At 38.4% G+C, this 18,871-nt stretch overlaps 2 protein-coding genes across 3 annotated transcripts in view; one reads left to right on the top strand and one right to left on the bottom strand.

Moving 5' to 3' along the window:
* Positions 1 to 1,312: 1,312 nt before the first annotated feature.
* On the top strand, positions 1,313 to 12,243 carry dusp10 (dual specificity phosphatase 10). Of its 2 annotated transcripts, none has more exons than XM_058391160.1 (4): positions 1,313 to 1,445; positions 2,672 to 3,474; positions 7,502 to 7,870; positions 9,823 to 12,243. In XM_058391160.1, the coding sequence occupies exons 2-4, from the start codon at positions 2,724 to 2,726 to the stop codon at positions 10,083 to 10,085; spliced, it is 1,383 nt and encodes a 460-aa protein (XP_058247143.1). In that variant the 5' UTR covers positions 1,313 to 1,445; positions 2,672 to 2,723; the 3' UTR covers positions 10,086 to 12,243. The 2 variants fall into 2 exon arrangements, with proteins under 2 accessions (XP_058247143.1, XP_058247142.1); XM_058391159.1 differs by having other exon boundaries at positions 9,820 to 12,241.
* Positions 12,244 to 14,018: 1,775 nt separating this feature from the next.
* Positions 14,019 to 18,871, bottom strand: part of si:ch211-243j20.2 (uridine-cytidine kinase-like 1) — a 14,819-nt gene continuing 9,966 nt past the window's right edge. The window contains exons 9-15 of the mRNA XM_058392674.1: positions 18,231 to 18,329; positions 18,054 to 18,147; positions 17,844 to 17,906; positions 16,879 to 17,001; positions 16,661 to 16,768; positions 16,373 to 16,529; positions 14,019 to 16,067 (exon numbers count right to left, since the gene is read on the bottom strand). Coding sequence (XP_058248657.1) covers positions 15,991 to 16,067; positions 16,373 to 16,529; positions 16,661 to 16,768; positions 16,879 to 17,001; positions 17,844 to 17,906; positions 18,054 to 18,147; positions 18,231 to 18,329 — 721 coding nt within the window. The 3' untranslated portion in view covers positions 14,019 to 15,990. The remainder of the gene's footprint in view (positions 16,068 to 16,372; positions 16,530 to 16,660; positions 16,769 to 16,878; positions 17,002 to 17,843; positions 17,907 to 18,053; positions 18,148 to 18,230; positions 18,330 to 18,871) is intronic.

The following is an 18,871-nucleotide window of genomic DNA, read 5'->3' as shown; positions in this document are numbered from 1 at the left end:
AACTCCTGTCCTAGCTCTGTGGTGTTTTGTGTTGAACTCTTTGTTGTTGTATGTTTATGTAGCACCAGGTCTTGGAGAAACGTTGTTTCATTTCACTATGTACTGCGTCAGCTATATGTGGTTGAAATGACAATAAAGCTTCTTGAATCTTGAATCTCTTGAATCTTGAATCTTAAATAAACCTCTTGATGAGTTTGGACTAAAAAATCCCAACATGAGCGTGTCACTATTTCAGATTCTTTCATCACTTCTCACCCACTCTTTTATGCAGAATGCTTTCAGGTCAGAGATGTTCTCAGGCCGTCGTACAGCATGTGTAAGATCTACCTGTCCAGCCGGGACCGTGAGGACCAGTTCATGAGCTTCAGCTTGCTGCATTACCTTTGTAGCTCATGTTGAACAAGTCAGAAACCATGGAAAGAATTCTGAGAATTTTTTTATCCTCTGGAATTGTGTCAATGGTCCGAGGGGGCTACAAATTCAATACTAGATTTAGTTTTGTTTTGGCTTCCACATGAACTATTGTCAATGTCAGGTAAGCTATATATATATATATATATATATATATATATATATATATATATATATATAAAGGGTTATAACAAACCCTGCGCTGTTTATTCACGCAGCCAATCAGCGAGAGCCGTGCCAGGGGATTACACAGAGTGACACGCCCCCTTCATATGATTTACTTATTAATTTTCCAGCCCTGGTGACGTAGAGTGACATTTCCGTAATATTTCACAGATTCAGTCGTGTGTCTAATTAAAGAATATAGTTTCTCATGAATTTTCTCTAGAAGGGAATAAAATGAGCACACATCTAACAAGAGGTCAGAAAACAGAACAATAAATTTAGGGGGTTTTTCTTTCTTCCCCCGAACGCTTGATGTAAGGGTTAATTGACTTAGATACCTGTTCCTAATAAAGTGGACGCTTAGTCCATAGGTCACCAAAAATTGCTTTAATCAAATGTCTCCCAGTAGACTAGGTGGAGTCCAGACCAGACCTGACCGGTGTGTATAATACACGCGTGCCTTCTTTCAGTCCGTGTAGATCTTCTCTGTCTGTTATTCGTCCATATCACTGTACGCTTCCATACACGGGACGCTGAGTAAGCACTGCTCCCTGATCAGGCCTCTGAAAGCTGACTTCGTCCAACCTCCTCCTCCTCCTCCTCCTTTCCTGGGCTGGTTTTGCTCCACAGCCAGTAGAAGTATGATTACAGGATCGATGAGGAAATCTATTGGCTCGATCTGGTGCCAGTCTGAAGTGAGAGTCTTATCTGTACTATCACAGGAGCAAAGCAGAAAGTGAAAATGCTCCGAGGAAGAGCTGCTGGAGCTGCTGGAGCTGCTGGAATCATCTGAGGAGTGGATCAGCAGCTTCTCAGGCGCCTTTAAAACATCAGCGAGGATCCCGTAGTGTTCATAAAACACACCAAAGGTAAGTTGCATGGTGTGTGTGTGTGTACTACCTGTCAGTTTTCACAGAAGTGTGTGGTTGTGTGTTGTGTGTAAAATCCAAGGAAACTGTGCATCATGATAAATCAGAAGTGCGCGCGCGCGTGTGTGTGTGTGGGGTCGGATGCAGGACGTGTCTCTATATCATATTCTCAGCACGTCCTCATGCCGAGTTTTCGGAGAGGGCTGTGCTATTTTTAAACAGGTCCGCAGCCTGAGTAGTTCATGAAAACAAGGACTCGCCGGTCACTTTAATAGGAACACCCGCAGCTAGTCATTCTTGCACTTGTTCAATCAATCAGTCAGTCACGTGGCAGCAGAGTAATGCGTAAAATCAAAAATCAGACAGGTCAAGAGCTGACTTTATATTATTAAATGTTTACATCAAACGTCAGAAGAATGAGAGAAATAGGTGTATTTCAGTGGATTTAGATAAACATCACCTTAAACTTGGGTGAGTCTGAATTCACTCTGGTCTCAGATCCTTATTCTTGCAATTATTTCTTGTAATTATGGTCACACAGCAGATTTGCCACTTATTATCCAGACTTATTACTATGATGTGTGATCAAGTTTTTGTCCTAATAGCCACGCTCCCTTCCCTCCCTCTCCCCCGGGGCTGAAATGCCAAAGTCCACCTGTGCATGGTGAGCAGAAAAGCATCTCAGAATCCATGGCATATGGCACCTTCAGGTGGATGGGCTACAATGGCAGAAGACCACATCGGGTGTTGCTTCTGTCAGCCAAGAACAGAGATCCGATGCTAGAGTGGACACAAGGCTCACCTACACTGGATAGTTCGAGCCATGATTCTCCAAAAGTAACAGCTCTTGACCTGTACATGCATGAGTGCTGCTGCCAGATGATTGGCTAATTAGATATCTGAGGTTCCTATTAAATTGGCCAGTGGGTGTATTGATCTGAGCAGAAGGAATTCACACTGACACAAGTTTGAGCTTTAGTGGAGATGTAGCCAGTATGCTTTGTGGATCATTTAGATCCGGTGTGTCCAGTGTTATCCACAAAGGGCCAGTATGGGGGCAGGTTTTCATAACAATCAAACAAAAGCCACACCTGATTCCACCTGTTGAGCTCCTCTTTCAATAGACTCAGGTGTGGCTTCTGCTTGTTTGGAGTGAAAACTTGCACCACACTAAGACTGGACATCCCTAATTTAGATACTTCTTATTTCTTCCCTTCTTCCCGCAGATTGACCAGCTGGGTTCCTTGTTGTCTGCCAGCCTTGCTCTGTGGTTTACCCATGCCTCCATCCTCCCTCGATGACAGATTTGTGGTGCCGTTCCAATTTTATCTGGACACAACCTACCTGGAAGCCACCGTGGGCACCATTGTGGTGGAGATCCAGGTGACCAACCTTACTTATATGCCCTCATCCAGCAGCTCCACCCGTTCCCTGACGTGTGGATGCAACAGTGCCAGCTGTTGCATGGTGAGCACTTACGAAAAAGACAGCCAGACGCAGACCCTGACCCAAACACCAAGCCAGGTCAGTACAAGTAGCCCCAACTTGAACTCCGGCGTCAACTATGGCGGGCACGGAGTTTTCTCCAGGCCGACGGTGGGCCAGACTGAAACCTACAGTGCACCCAGTCTCACTTCTAGCACACCCAGAGCCGGCGTGCGTATCATCCACCCGAGCGAGCTGGCTCAGAAGATGACCTATTGCCCCACAGGTCATCCAGTAGGGCCTCTGCCCATGATAATAGACTGTAGACCCTTTATGGACTACAACAAGAGCCATATCCGAGGTGCTGTGCATATTAACTGCTCAGACAAGATCAGCCGCCGGCGTCTGCAGCAGGGCAAGATCACTGTGCTGGATCTCATTTCCTCTCACCAGAGCAAAGACTCCTTTAGGGGGATTTTTTCAAAAGAGATCATTATTTATGATGAAAGGACACTGGACCCAGCTCGACTCTCAGCCTCTCAACCTTTGAGTGTAGTTCTGGAGTCTCTACGAAGGGATGGAAGGGACCCAATGGTTCTCCGAGGTTGGTTTTATTTTTTTATTGATTTATTTTCACAGTTGTTAATGTATTCTGTTGGTCTTGATGGAAGAAACCATGCAAGAGTGTCTATTTGGCAGGTTTGGGAAACTGTTGAACCACCATGATAAATCATAACCATCACCATGATGATCCTAAAGTGACCAGTTATTTCAGAATGTACAAAATTCTAGGACGTTCTAGCATTTTTGATATGGGTCTAGTGATTGATTATGATTATTATGATTATGATCACACTTTAATTTGGTTTGTTACAGTGATCATATCTCATTAAAATGGTATTTAAGGCTAGGTCAACTAGAACAGTGCAGATTATTTTCTGTTTATTTCTGCCAATAAACATGCGCCATATTGATTGCTATTTTTATCAGGGTGACTTGGCCCCAGACAAGTACACAGATGTACATTTAATGCTTACATAAGATGGAGCATCTGCAGCGCTTGTTTACTTTTGGTAAAATATTTACAATTTATTTATCTATCTATACTCAGCAGAGACCATGCAGAAAATATTATAGTCATGTTAACATTGTTAATTTAATGAAATGATATCCAGCTGTATACACTGAACCCTAAGAACATTAAGCTGTTTGTTTTTTTGAACACTGCCCATGTTTTTCACATTTTTTGGCTGCACTGAATTGAGAGGCTAGTGCATCTGTCAGTTTGCCTCTTGCTGAGTGCCACACTGTGAGGCCACACAGGGCCGTCATCTGTTCACACATACGCAATGTTCTTTGCATGCATTCCGTCTGTTTTGTTAGATACTGAATTTTTGTTGTCTTTTCTGCCTGGAAATTCGAATGTGCTATTGTTGATTTTTCAACACCTTCTGATTGGTGTGTATTATTTTTTGTATAAGACAGTTCCAGCTATAACATGAGCAATATGTTAGTATTGTTTCTATAGAAACAGGGAGTTGTGGTACTTGAGGCACTTGGGATGGTGGTATCTCAAGTGGTTTAGGGTCTGGGTTGTTGATCAGGGTTCAAACCCCAGCACCACAAAGCTGCCACCATTAGGCCCTTGAGCAAGGCCCCCAACCCCCCCTTGCTCCAGGTGCACTGCATCATGGCTGACCCTGTGCTCTGACCCCATCCAAGGATATCTCCAAGGATGTTAAAAACATGTTTAAAAAATTGGAACGAGTTAATCTAGTTATTTTTCATGCTGAGTACATAAATAGCTATTTTATTTTCCTGCTGTTTAGAATAAGCAATACCTCAATTGAAGTCAATTCAGTTCTATTTATATAGTGCATTTAACAATGGATATTGTGAGATAGGAGAAATCGATAGCATCCAAAACATCCCAGATTACCAGATCCCTCCAGATCTGCACCTTTACCTGAGTGAGAAAACATATTAACAAACATATCTTCAGCTTAGATTTAAACACTGGGACTGTGTGTGAGTCTTGAACACTGAAGACGAATCTTAAAAAAGGTTTGCTCAGATATTAAGTCATACTGGTCAATAGTGGTATTTCATAATCAGTTTGAAATGTTACTGGGGGCCAGTGTAGTGTGGATAAGATAAGAATGATGTGGTCATATCTGGTTTATACACCTACTGAAACATCCAGACAGTAAGACATGACAATAATCCAATCTAGAGGTGAAATTAGCTTTTAGGCATAAAGATTCTGATATAAATTAAATTGCCATCTAAAGGCTTAGTTACTAATACCTAATATTTTCAATTTTGAAAGAATGCATAAAGTGATTGTTACTATATACTGATGTTCCACCACAATCCAGTGACCATAACCTGCTGTAAACTACAGGACCACACCACACTGGGATGGAGCCAGAGGATATTACTACACTGGACATTGCCTTCACTAACTTACTCACCCCTACACTCTCAATTCAATTCAATTTGATTTTATAGGAAATACAGTACAAAAACTCAAAATTAATATTAGGCTTATATATTTAAATGTATTTGTATTTACCCCTAATTAGCAAGCCTGAGATGACTATGGCGAGAAAAACACTTCCTTAGATGGTAAGAGGAAGAAACCTTGAGAGGAACCAGACTCAAAAGGGAACCTCATCCTCATCTGGGTGACACTGGAGAGTGTGATTATAGATCATTATAAACACAGAGAGTGGGATTATAAATCATTATAAACACAAAGAGTGTGATTATAAATCATTATAAACACAGAGAGTGGGATTATAAATCATTATAAACACAAAGAGTGTGATTATAGATCATTATAAACACAGAGAGTGGGATTATAGATCATTATAAACACAGAGTGTGATTATAGATCATTATAAACACAGAGAGTGGGATCATAGATCATTATAAACACAAAGAGTGTGATTATAGATCATTATAAACACAGAGAGTGGGATTATAGATCATTATAAACACAGAGAGTGGGATTATAAACCATTATAAACACAGAGAGTGGGATTATAAATCATTATAAACACAAAGAGTGTGATTATAGATCATTATAAACACAGAGAGTGGGATTATAGATCATTATAAACACAGAGTGGGATTATAGATCATTATAAACACAAAGAGTGTGATTATAGATCATTATAAACACAGAGAGTGGGATTATAGATCATTATAAACACAAAGAGTGTGATTATAGATCATTATAAACACAGAGAGTGGGATTATAGATCATTATAAACACAAAGAGTGGGATTATAGATCATTATAAACACAGAGAGTGTGATTATAGATCATTATAAACACAGAGTGGTATTATAGATCATTATAAACACAGAGAGTGGGATTATAGATCATTATAAACACAAAGAGTGGGATTATAGATCATTATAAACACAGAGAGTGGGATTATAGATCATTATAAACACAAAGAGTGTGATTATAGATCATTATAAACACAGAGAGTGGGATTATAGATCATTATAAACACAGAGAGTGGGATTATAAACCATTATAAACACTGGAGAGTGGGATTATAGATCATTATAAACACAAAGAGTGTGATTATAGATCATTATAAACACAGAGAGTGGGATTATAGATCATTATAAACACAGAGAGTGGGATTATAAACCATTATAAACACTGGAGAGTAGGATTATGAATAATGTCCTTTGTACAGTCAGTTGGAGTTTAACCAGGAGTAACCAGGAGTTCCTGAGCAGCTCATAAATTAGCTCAACATCTGAGTTCATTATAGATTCAACACCAACTCCTCCATTCTGAAGCCTTCAGATGCTTAATGATGGAGATACAGAAGATGTAGAAAGTTATCTTGTGTATTAATTAATAGGTTGTTGTCCTCCAAGTCCACATGGGGTTGGCATCTTCTCTCCGAAATCTTCATGAAGATGGAGCTGGAGCTGGTGCATCTCTGGATGCCTTGGGATCCTTGCAGGGTTAGGCTCTTCTCACTGAAGGTCCAAAATGCCAATATCATTAAAAACATAATGAAATCCCTCAGATTACTGCTATGTATGTGTTTTGCTGGTGCCCCTTAAGGCCTAGCTAAATTCATGAGCTCTAAGATAGAGTCTACTAGAACCAGAACTCTATCAGCTATCTTCGGGTTTCAAATAAAAGTATAATTGAGGTTCTGCTGATTGATAGACTCAATGGTATGAGTGTGGTCAAGGAGGACAAGGATAAAAGTTGTAGAGTGCTGTCTAGAGTTGTGTTTCAGTTACTGTAAGAACCAGACTGGTTGCTATCCATGTAGCTCATTTGGTTGACGGTGTCTGATTATTGGACATTTTTGGGTCTTGGATAGAAATCAATGGAGAAAAACAAGTCTAATTAGAAATATTAGTGTGGATTTATTAAGCAGAGGTGAAGATGGACGGAACCAGACCAGTTGATAAATAGGGTTGGATGTCTCTGGGGATGTGTGGATGGTATTGGGTGAAGTGAGTCAAGATGAATGACAGCGGTAAGAGGAAGTACAGGAGGGGAGGAGGGGTTTAAATATGGAAGAAAATCAATTAAGTGAACCAATTAATAAAGTAAAACCAATTAATCTCCATGTGTCCTTACAGGTGGAATCTCCAGCTTCAGACAGAGTTATGAGGACTTATGTGAGGACTCCCTACAACATCAGGAGGGTCACGATGGTGGTGCAGCTGTTGCCCTTTCAGGGGCACTACCTCACACGCTGCCCTCCAGCCCTGACATTGAGAATGCTGAGCTGACAACAATCCTGCCCTTCCTGTATCTGGGCAATGAGCGTGATGCACAGGACCTTGACCAAATGCAAAGGCTGAACATTGGGTACATCCTGAATGTTACCACACACCTCCCGCTATACCTCTATGACCTTGGGATGTTCAAGTATAAACGCTTACCTGCCACCGACAGCAACAAGCAGAACCTGCGACAGTACTTTGAAGAAGCATTTGAATTTATAGGTATGGATTTTATCGGTCAGTTCACTCATAACATCGTGAACACAAACATCTATTAATCACATTGTAGATGGTGATGTTCACATTGGTGAACAGTACAATTGCAAACAATGAATTATTATTAATAAAGCTGCACTGACAATCAGCTGATGAAACAAAATATCTGTCTATCACAAAATAACCAGTGATAGAGAAGGACTACAAGCTGAAGTAAAGACCCATGTGCTTTGTGCATCAAATATTGCATGAATTCAGGGGTCCAAGCACTGACTATTATTATTATTTTCTTTATTAACTATTATTAGATGGTTTCTACTTCTTCTTCATCATCTTCTTCCTCTTCTTCTTCTCATTATTTTCTCACTATCTCATCTTATTATTGTACATTCCATGAAAGTCTTTGGAGCTCCATAGAACCAGTTTGGCACAATGACCCAGCATGGCCCCAAAAAACAATTTTTGGCTATTCTCCTTGGACAGGTTTCAGCCCATAACTCGAGATCAGATTGTCACAAAACCATCAGTCTGATTCTGTCTGATTCCTGTGATTCCTATTGCTAACTGGAATGGTTAGGATTAAACCGAGCTTGTACATCTTGGAGCTTGATCTTAAAGTATTATGGGATGCTACCCCTTTGCTACCTCTCCAAATAGTTCAGTCGCCATTGTCTGATCTGATCAGAGTCTAATGGACTAACAAAGTTGACTGTAATGACATTTCAGCAATACGGTGATTCTCCAGTCAGGTCAGTAGGAAATGTGAGGCAGTGAGACCAAACGCCAGCTTCTCCATACGCCAAACCTTAGAAACAGTGAGGAGAAACATGACAAATCCGGACAGTGGGATGTTTCTCCCTCTGAACGATTGACCAGTCCCTCATACTATTTGTGATGTTTTCTAATGATTATAGTTGGTCTTTGAGCAAGATAAAACAGATATTAAAGAATAATAATAATAAAAAAAGATGTGCAAACATCTCATTGGGTCCAAAATGCTAACGTTAATCTTCATGGTCTTTTTGTCCCTTGAGCTTCATATCTGACCACCAGTTTTTGAATCCCAGTCCTGACTCTGTCCAGATACTGACCACAAATGTTCCTTAACTGAAGGACTACTGAGGTGATAAAGATCTGTATATATTCTGTAACTTTATAAATGATGATGTTAAAATTATTCCCCAGTGTGTAACTTTACCCCAAGCTCCACGACACAGCAGGAGCTGAAGAGGAACCTTGCTCTATTTAAGACACCACAAAGTTTCTGTGACCCTAAAACTTTCATTTTTAATTTCCAGATTTCTGATTCAGGAATTTTAGATTTATGTTAAAGGAATAAAAGGGGCATAAATTACTCTGCAAATCAGAGCCAAAACATCCATGTCCATCAATTATCTACACTATTAAGCTTTCTGCTGCTGTTGTGATTGTTATGATCTGCTTCTTTAGTCAAAACTTCTGACTTTTCCTTTTTAGAAAACACTTCCTGTAATAGAAAAAACCCAGGTTGTGTGAGTAAACACGTCTAGAATAGCACTGCAATTTGAGACGCGATGCTATTCTGTACGGTGGAGATAGACGGATGGGAAAAGCAGCCTATTTTTATCACTGAACTGCACACACACTTCATTTAAATGTGGCGTGTATGAATAGAGTAACAAAAGATGAGCACACACTGTTGAATTAGTTTAATAAAATAAATGAATGAAACAAAATATGGGATTCATGCCAGTTTAGTGTTGGAAGAATGAACAGTTCCTGAGGTTAATCGGATATTTATTCGTCCTCAGTTCCTCTCTCAGACTCTTGATGTCCAGGTGAAATGCTTAGATTACATCAAATGGCCTTCTAACCAGCAGCATAAAGGACTAGCAATTACATTCAGGTTCTGAATAACAAGCTGACATCTCCACGTGATAAGTCGAGGTTTTAAACGCTTTTCTTTTCATCAACAGAAGAAGCTCACCAGGCAGGCCAGGGTCTGCTCATTCACTGCCAGGCGGGTGTGTCACGGTCTGCCACTATCGTTATTGCGTACCTGATGAAACACACGTGGATGACCATGACGGATGCCTACAAGTTCGTCAAGATGCGAAGACCGATCATCTCGCCCAACCTCAACTTTATGGGCCAGCTCCTTGAGTTTGAAGAAGATCTCAACAATGGCATCACTCCTCGCATTCTCACACCCAAGCTGACCGGAGTAGAGACCATCGTATAGATCTGAGATCCTTTTTTTTTTCACTGGAAGGCTGTCTGTGAATGGGATGCATGCCTGAACAGCTGAAGATTTATTTGTTTTTTTTTTTGCTTCAGCATGGATTTTGAAGATGCACGTGTCTTCTTTCTTCTCTATACTGTTTTTACTGTACCACTATGACGAGCCTGACGTGGCTTCACTGTGCAATACTTTGAGTAAAGAATGCGAGCATCTGGATCTCTGCAGTAGGTGATGTGAACACCTTTGCAGGTCTCTATGTACAAGATTCTTTCTATTTTTTTATTATAATTCTATTACGTTCAGTTGAATGTAAAGCCAATGTTCTTGGCATGAACCTTTCATTAGATTTTTTTCAAACATTATGGAAGGTTTCTGTCTGTATATCATACATACCAAATAATAGAACTTTGATCAAAACTCAAAGGCTGTGTGTTTGTGTATCTGACATATGAAATACACCATATTGCCAAACGTTTTGGGACACCCCTGTACATCGAGTTCAGGTGTTGATTTTCAGGGGTTGTGCTCGACCCCCCTCTTAATGCTTCAGCTTTATACCAAGACATTTTGGACAATTCCATGCTCTTTGTGGGAACAGTTTGGGGATGACCCCTTCCTGTTCCAACATGACTGCACACCAGTGCACAAAGCAAGGTCCATAAAGACATGGATGAGCGAGTTTGATGTCCAAACTGCTTACAGAGTCCTGACCTCAACCCCATAGAACACCTTTGGTATGAATTAGAGCGGAGACTGCGAGCCAGGTCTTCTTGTCCAACATCAGTGCCTGACCTCACAAATGCACTTCTTCTAGAGGAATGGTCAAAAATTCCCATAAACACACTCCTAAACCTTGTGGAAAGCCTTCCCAGAAGAGTTGAAGCTGTTATGGCTGCAAAGGGTGGGACAACTCCATATTACATTCATGTGCATGGAAAGGCAGATGTCCCAAAACTTTTGGCAATATAGTGTAAGTCCAGATGAGAAATCTATGCTGCATGAACACCTGAGACGTGAAGATTAATAGTCAACTATCGTCCTCTTTAACTGTTACATGATCTTTATCAAATACTGTGGATTTGAATTACACTGTTAACTAAATATTGCTCTTAATATCATCTTTTTTTGTGTGCGTGTGTGTGAATGTAAGAGAACATCTGAAAGGTTACGGTCTGCTTTTCCATCATTATCTCTGACCTCTAACTGGGAGAGTAGCCAAAAGGTTACAGGAGAGTTGTTTAATCAGTAATAAATATCGGTAAATCTATTATTTGTTATAAATCTATTATAAAGTTTCTCTGGTGGTGTTTTGGGTTCTAACATCTCTCCTGACTTCCTGTTTTCTTTCCTGTTCTTTTAGTGTACAGGAAGAAATTTGGAAAATACTTTCCTCCTCAGGAGCTTTACTTTCTCTACATTATTATATTCAGACTTTTTTTTCTTTATCCAAATGACATTATAAGATTATAAATCATTTCAGAAGACACAGCACGAGTTAAAGTCGTTTGTATTTCCCAACACTGTGGCGTTTTATTTAAAATAAATTTACATATGCAAGTAGTACAACAGACATAAAACACAGGAAATGAGATGTTCAGAAATAAGCAGAAGCTTCAGAAATGATCCCGATGGAATGCCGAGACTCTGTACTGTGTGTTATTGTAGGGCTAAATCAGTGTAAAATGCATTTATCTTACATTTGTATTCAAAACATATAATACGAGATATTTTCAAAATGTCTTTTGGTTCTGATTGTTCACTCGGTGTATATACTTTACATTTTATTCATTTTTCATGAAATACTCTCTAAACCGTTTACTTTTTCTCTAAACAAATATTTTCTGGAGTGTTTACATTGCCTTGCTGTTTTATACACGCTGTTATACGGACATTTTATGAGAATGAAAGAGTGTTGGATTTGTCATCATTGCGTCTCGTTCTGTCTGTGCGTTCCATCATTCATGACATCATTCAGCTCGGTTCTCGCACTGGCTCAGAAAAACAAGGTGCTATATTAACGGAGGCCTTCGAAACCTTACCTGTGATACCCTCTGGTACGATATTTTCTTTCCCCAAATTGTTTATAGTTATTTTCTCTCATATGATTTGGAAATAAAACAAGAACAAAAACTGTATAATGGACTACTGTGATTTTTTTTAAGTAAAATATGAAGCCTGGCTGAAACTGTTTCTAGTTTTAATCATTGTGGGTATATTTTATTTTTATTATTATTATTATTTTATTTTATTTTTTTTATATTTAATATATTATTATAATAATATAAAAATATGTATTATCATTTATATATTTTTATTATTATTAATAATACAAATTTTTATTTTTTTAATAATTATAAATAATAAAACATTTAGTATTTGTCATTTTATTATTATATAGTTATTATTGTTATTTTATTATATTCTATTATTCAACATTTTTATTATTTTATTATTGATATCAAAAATAAAATAATACTATATTATTATATTTTTATTTTGCATTATTTGCTATTTTATTACATTGTTATTAAATATTTTATTGTATTATATTTAAAAATCATGAAAAATAATACTATATGTTTATTTATTTTATTATTTATTATTAAATATTTATTTTATCATTTTTGTATTTTTATTTTTATAATTATTAGAAATAATAAAAATAATTTTATTATTTGTCATTTTATTATATATTTATTATTGTTATTGTAATTTTATTATAATCTATTAATAAATATTTTTATTTTTTATTATGATTAAAAATAAAAATACTATATATTTTTTTATTATTATTATTTTCTATTTTATTATTAAATATTTTTATTTTACTATTATTCTTAAAAATAATAAAACTATATTTTTATTATTATTATTGTCACATTTATCATACTGGTCTCTATCTTGTCCGCGGCTCTCTGTGCACTCGCTCACGCTTACAAAGGTCGAATTCTCTTCATAATATCAGACCCCAAAATAAACCAGATGAGACGTCCGCCTCATTATCAGAATCCTGTCAACACTCTGCACCAGAATAGCTTCAGTCTAACGCTGTTAAAGCTCCCCGGAGAATTGTTTTATGGACATATTAGGAAAAGCAGCAGCTCACGACACCGGGCAGACGCCGCGTCCTCATCTCACACACATCTACAGCTAAGAACAGTATTATTGCAGGAACATTAGCAGAAATGACCGGGCATTTTGAGCTGAAACAAACCTGGATGTTAAATAGCTTCAAAATAATATATGTTTATAATATTTAATCCCACATTAAGCTGTGCTCATCTACTGCAACAATACACCTGTGTGTTTATACCCAATTATTCCAGGATGTTCTGTCTTGAGGTGCTCAGGGTTCAGTACTAATGTTTGACCTGTATTGCAATTTTTGATGGTTTAGTTCCAAACACTTGGAGCCTTTATTTATTTATTAAGTAGATGTTGTTTTCTCCTCCACTGGAAATCTGATGAGGCTCCAGCTACATCTCAAAGACTTGTTGATACCAGGATTTTTCCCCCCCCTCAAACTGGAAAGGCTCAGCTATTTTTGGAATGACCAAATGGACTGATGGATTATTGGGCAGAAACAACATCCTCCTGATGGAAATACAGTATCAATGATGATGACGATGATGATTCTGTTAGAGCTTTAAGGAAAACACATCCTCACACATGTCGAACATTCACTGCATTATTATCTTCTTTAGCCGTTTAGCCTCATTAGAGTATGAGAAGCGTTAGATCATCAAGCTGCCTCGTACATTTTGCTGAAATCACAAATGAAGCTAAAGAACAAGCCTCCATTACAGAGCTTCATTTAATAAAAGGTTCCGAAGTGTTGAAGCCGTAGTGTGTTTTGCTGAATCTATGCCTCATCGTTTACAGGAAATGACATCACAGGAAATGAGGAACGAGGCTTCTCACTTTGCATAAATCTTTTGCTTTATTTTCTTTTTGTTACACTTGTGATGCTTCGTTTATCTCATGTTTTTGTGGATCCAAATTAAGTTCATACATTTGCCCTCATTTACATTATTACACAACATTATTGTAAACAATGGAATTTGCGTAGCTTTTTGCATCAAAGTCTAAAAATGACACTTAAATATATGGCGGGTTTAAAAGTTTACACACCCCTGTTTATACATCAATGATTGACATCACATATTTCCCTACTTCTGATATCAAATATATCAACCAAACAGAACAGAAAGAAAAAACAGATGATAACCCGAGTGAATAAGTTTACACACCCTTAAATAAGACCAAACACTTTCCGCCATTCTCATGTTCAAAAGGAATTAATGAAGAATTTCATTCAAAACCCAGAAGAGTGGAATAAAATCAGCAAATCAAAAATGAAGGGCTGTTTTCCAATCAAGACGCTTTAACCAAAGAATTAATGAAGGGGTGTACTGACACTATATTGGCAATAGTATTGGGACACCCCTCAACATCACTAAATTCAGGTGTAGTTTTTCAGGGGTTGAGCTTGGCCCCTTAGTTCCAGTGAAAGGAACTCTTAATACTTCAGCTGCATACCAATTATGAATTAGAGCGGAGACTGCGAGCCAGGTCTTCTCGTCCAACATCAGTGCCTGACCACACAAATGTGCTTCTAGAGAGGAATGGTCAAAAAATTCCCATGAACACACTCCTAAACCTTGTGGAAAGCCTTCCCAGAAGAGTTGAAGCTGTTATAGCTGCAAAGGGCGGGACAACTCCATATTACATTCATGTGCATGTAAAAGCAGACGTCCTAGATTTGGTCTGGCTCATAGTCTCCGCTCTAATTCATCACAAAGGTGTTCTATGGGGTTGAGGTCAGGACTCTGTGCAGGCCAGTCAAGTTCCTCCACACCAAACTCACTCATCCATGTCTTTATGGACCTTGCTTTGTGTACTGGTGTGCAGTCATGTTGGAACAGGAAGGGGTCATCCCCAAACTGTTCCCACAAAGAGCATGAAATTGTCCAAAATGTCTTGGTATGAAGGTGAAGCATTAAAAGTTTCTTTCACTGGAACTAAGGGGCCAAGCCGAATCCCATGATGTGGAGGGGTGTCCCAAAACTTTTGGCAACATAGTTTACTTAGGCACCCACGTTATTTTAACGTTTTGTTCGTTTTTGTCCTTTAAACATTTCTATGTTCTTGGTTGCTGTAATGTATTAAAGGTGGAAAAATATCTGAAACAGGGGTGTGTAAACTTTTTCTATCCCCCATGTGTCAGAACGAACAGAATAAACCTTCATCTTGCTCCGGAAATCATCCCAGGGTTTTATAAACATTATTTTTCACAGTGCTGCCATCTGGAGCGACAGCGAACAAATATTAAATAGGTTACTTTTCTACTTTTACATCTACTTTTAAATAAAAGTCCAACTTCAATTTTTTTTTACTGCACCAAAGAAAAACAGATTTCTCAATGCAACTAAGCGCTAAAATTATTAAAAAAACAAAAAACCTTTACATTGCATTTAAGCCACAATGTTGTTTCACACACACTCCGAAAAATTCATTAAAAAAGGCAAATTTTTCCTAAAATGCAATTAAAATAATACCCTGCAAATGTGTCGAAATCTGTGAGGATTTCCATCAGAGACTTCTCAAAAATTCAAGCTTGTCAAAAGGATTGTTAAAGAAAACACAAAGACGAGTTAGTTAGTTCTACAAAACTCTCAAATTGATCCGGTCGCTTCGTTCAGATTTAACCGTCAGCTCGTAAAGCTTCAGGAAAGAAACCTGACACTAATCTTACCCTCTGTTACAATCAAAATAACTCCGAACTCTGGAGTCAAAATCCACACTGACCTTCCAGTGGCACTTACTGCATTTATGGCACGTCTCGGGTCTCGAGAGCTCTTTCACACAAACTATCATTTCCAAAAAAAAATTATAATAATAAGACTCATAAATCCATCCCTTCTTCACTTTCGTAACAGTCTGAAGGAGCATCTGTTCCAAAATAACGGTCCCCGAAGTTTCCTGTAAAAGACAACACACAGTACACTTCCTGTCACTCATTTAGATTGATTTTTTTGTTTTATTTTCTCAAGAGTGGAGTTTTACGTGTTTCGAGAGAGAACTCTACTCTAGATTTTATAAATAGCTTAAATATCTGATGCTGTGAACATCCTGGCTAATGCTAACGCAAAGCTTTGTGTGCATGGGCAGGACATTTATTCATGTATGCATGTATTTATTTAAAAAAAAAAAAAAAGACATTCAAATCATTTTTTGCCAAATTCTTAGCTCACGAAAGCTTCCTTTAACGGTGTAGATGATCATACCGATGCCTGGGATGATGTGGAACTCGTCATTGACCTTCTTATCCACGGCTGTGGTGATGATGCGCACCTTGGGAAAGGCGTAGGCTACGGAGTGGACGCCCATCTCCGCCATCAGCAGAGAGAGGAGGAAGATTTTATCCTCCTCAACATCATGGTCCTGAAAGTAAAAGAAAGTAAAGGAACTCTGGGATTATTCACTGACCTTTTGTTGTTTATTTTAGTGCAGAATAAAGCTGTATCAAAACAAAAAAAGTAAATTGGCAAACAAAAAAAAAAAGCGACTCATACGAGTAAAACTCGAATAGCCATGAGAGCAGCTGCCCCGGTGGACACGGTGCTGTCCATCAGAATCACGTAATCCTCACTGATGTCCTTCGGCAAGCGCAGGTAGTGGAGCTGGGAAGGAGAAATAGATCAAAATATCAGACACTAGAAAAAAAAAAAAAGTGTGTCAGTGATCTAATCTCTGGAATGATGATCAGACTAGACGGTGCGACTGCAGCTACCTCGGGCTCTCCGGTGTCATGGTTCGTCTGGATGAGGATTTTTCCCAGGCGAATATCTTTACACACTGCCATCAGGGCCTGCTCCATCGTCTCGCCTGCACGCAGGATGGACACTCCGGTGATCTACACACACACACAGAGATTTACAGACCTATCTTTCTGCAGTTACCTGAACTGAGCCTCAATAAAAATCTAATACTACTATATCACCCTGAAGGAGGAAAACGCTGACCTCAGAAAAAACTGATAAATCAGCAATAAATCTGACCAGTGAGCCAGACATATTACCCCGCTTCCCCCAGAGTCCGATCTCATCCGAGTAACTGCAGGTTTTTATTCTGTTCATTCATTGGCATCTGATTAATCAGTTCATCCTGACTTCCTACAGACTCTGCTGTGGCTTCTGATTGGTCGGAATAAAAAGCCACATTTACACCGGAACCTTCCGGAAAAGGTTAATGGAATTAAATTAAATTAAATTAATTACTAAATTACTAACTAAATAAAAACAGAACAGAACTCTTTTGAAAAAAATCATATGTCCAGCAGCTTGATGACCACAGAAGAGCATTTAAAATCACTGTCTAATTCTAATCATTAAAAATAAATTTAAAACTTTGCTCTAGGATTACTTAAAGGTTTTTTTTTCCCCCTGGTCAAAGTTGAAAATTTAGTTTCACTAATAAATACAGCTATCTGATGCTGTTAATAGTTAAGTAAAAAAAAACTCTATTTCTCATAAATCCTTTAATTAATAAAACAATTAAAAATATATTTAAAAAAAATAAAAATAGCAAAAATATAAATGTATAAATATTAATAAAAGTTTCTCTTTTGTCGTTTTTATTTAAGTTTTTTCTACCTGTAGTTCCTTCACATGCCTCAGTGTAAAAAGCTCTGCTCAGATCTTGCAGATCTGTAAACACCAGAACAGAAGAGCTAAAAAGTCTGAAATCAGGACTAACCCTTTTCCCACTGAGCCGTTTCCCCTCGTATATGGTCCCCTGAGGTGTTTCAACAGACACTGGCTGTGAGGGGGGGAGAGAGAGAGAGAGAGGGAGGGAGAGGGAGAGAGAGAGAGAGAGAGAGAGCGCTTGTGATGAAGAACCTCAGCAAAGTCAGCAAACAAATTAAATCTGAAACAGTTTATTTCCTGAGGATTTAAAAGCCCTCACCTTCAGTGGTAAGAAGGACAGAGCATGCTCGATGAGGAGCCTCATCAACCTCTTCGAGTAGAAAATAAACTCGTCTCGGTTCGTCTCTTTATTCCTGCAGAGAGAGAGAGAGAGAAGATACAGAAGGATACACACCACTGCAAGCGTGTGATGATGATGATGATGATGGTGGTCTACCTGATGATGGTGTGCATTCCCCGAACCTGTGGTGTGCTTTCCATCACGCTCAGGGTGCTGGGTAACGGCTGACCCTGATGTGCTGAAGCCAAGGCAGATCTAAGCAGAACAACCACAATTTAATCAGTTCACACACACACACCCACACACACACTGAGCATTGTGTCAAGCCAGGACATATCTCCGGTATGAATGAACACTCAAGTGAGCAGAAAAACCAGGCGTCAGAGTCAGAGGGAAAGTTTAAGACGTTAAAGAAGAAGAATTTTACAGACTGACAACAACATGGTTTTCTTAGAGAACATTTTATTATTCGTGCGAGATTCTTCTTTTCTTTTAAGAACATCGCTTTCAGCAGTCATTAACACTCTTCTTTCTTCATCATAATTATCATCATCATGCAATGACCAAGAAACACTATGGCTTTTTAAAAAAAAAAAAAAAATTCATTATATTTAATCAGCTATATATTTTATTTTTTATATTAACTGCATGGATTAATGACTCGTTTGATGCAGTGACGATAAAGTTAGCTGAAATGATTTTATTCAGTGCATCAAAGACAGAAATCATGAAATGAGAATGTTAACGTTATGTTCGTGGAGACGTTCGGTTTGGTTCGGCGACGTGAGAGATGGCGA

This window comes from Hemibagrus wyckioides, linkage group LG06 (assembly GCF_019097595.1).
Source record: "Hemibagrus wyckioides isolate EC202008001 linkage group LG06, SWU_Hwy_1.0, whole genome shotgun sequence".
NCBI lineage: Eukaryota > Metazoa > Chordata > Actinopteri > Siluriformes > Bagridae > Hemibagrus > Hemibagrus wyckioides.
This window is presented reverse-complemented; position numbering and strand designations above follow the sequence as displayed.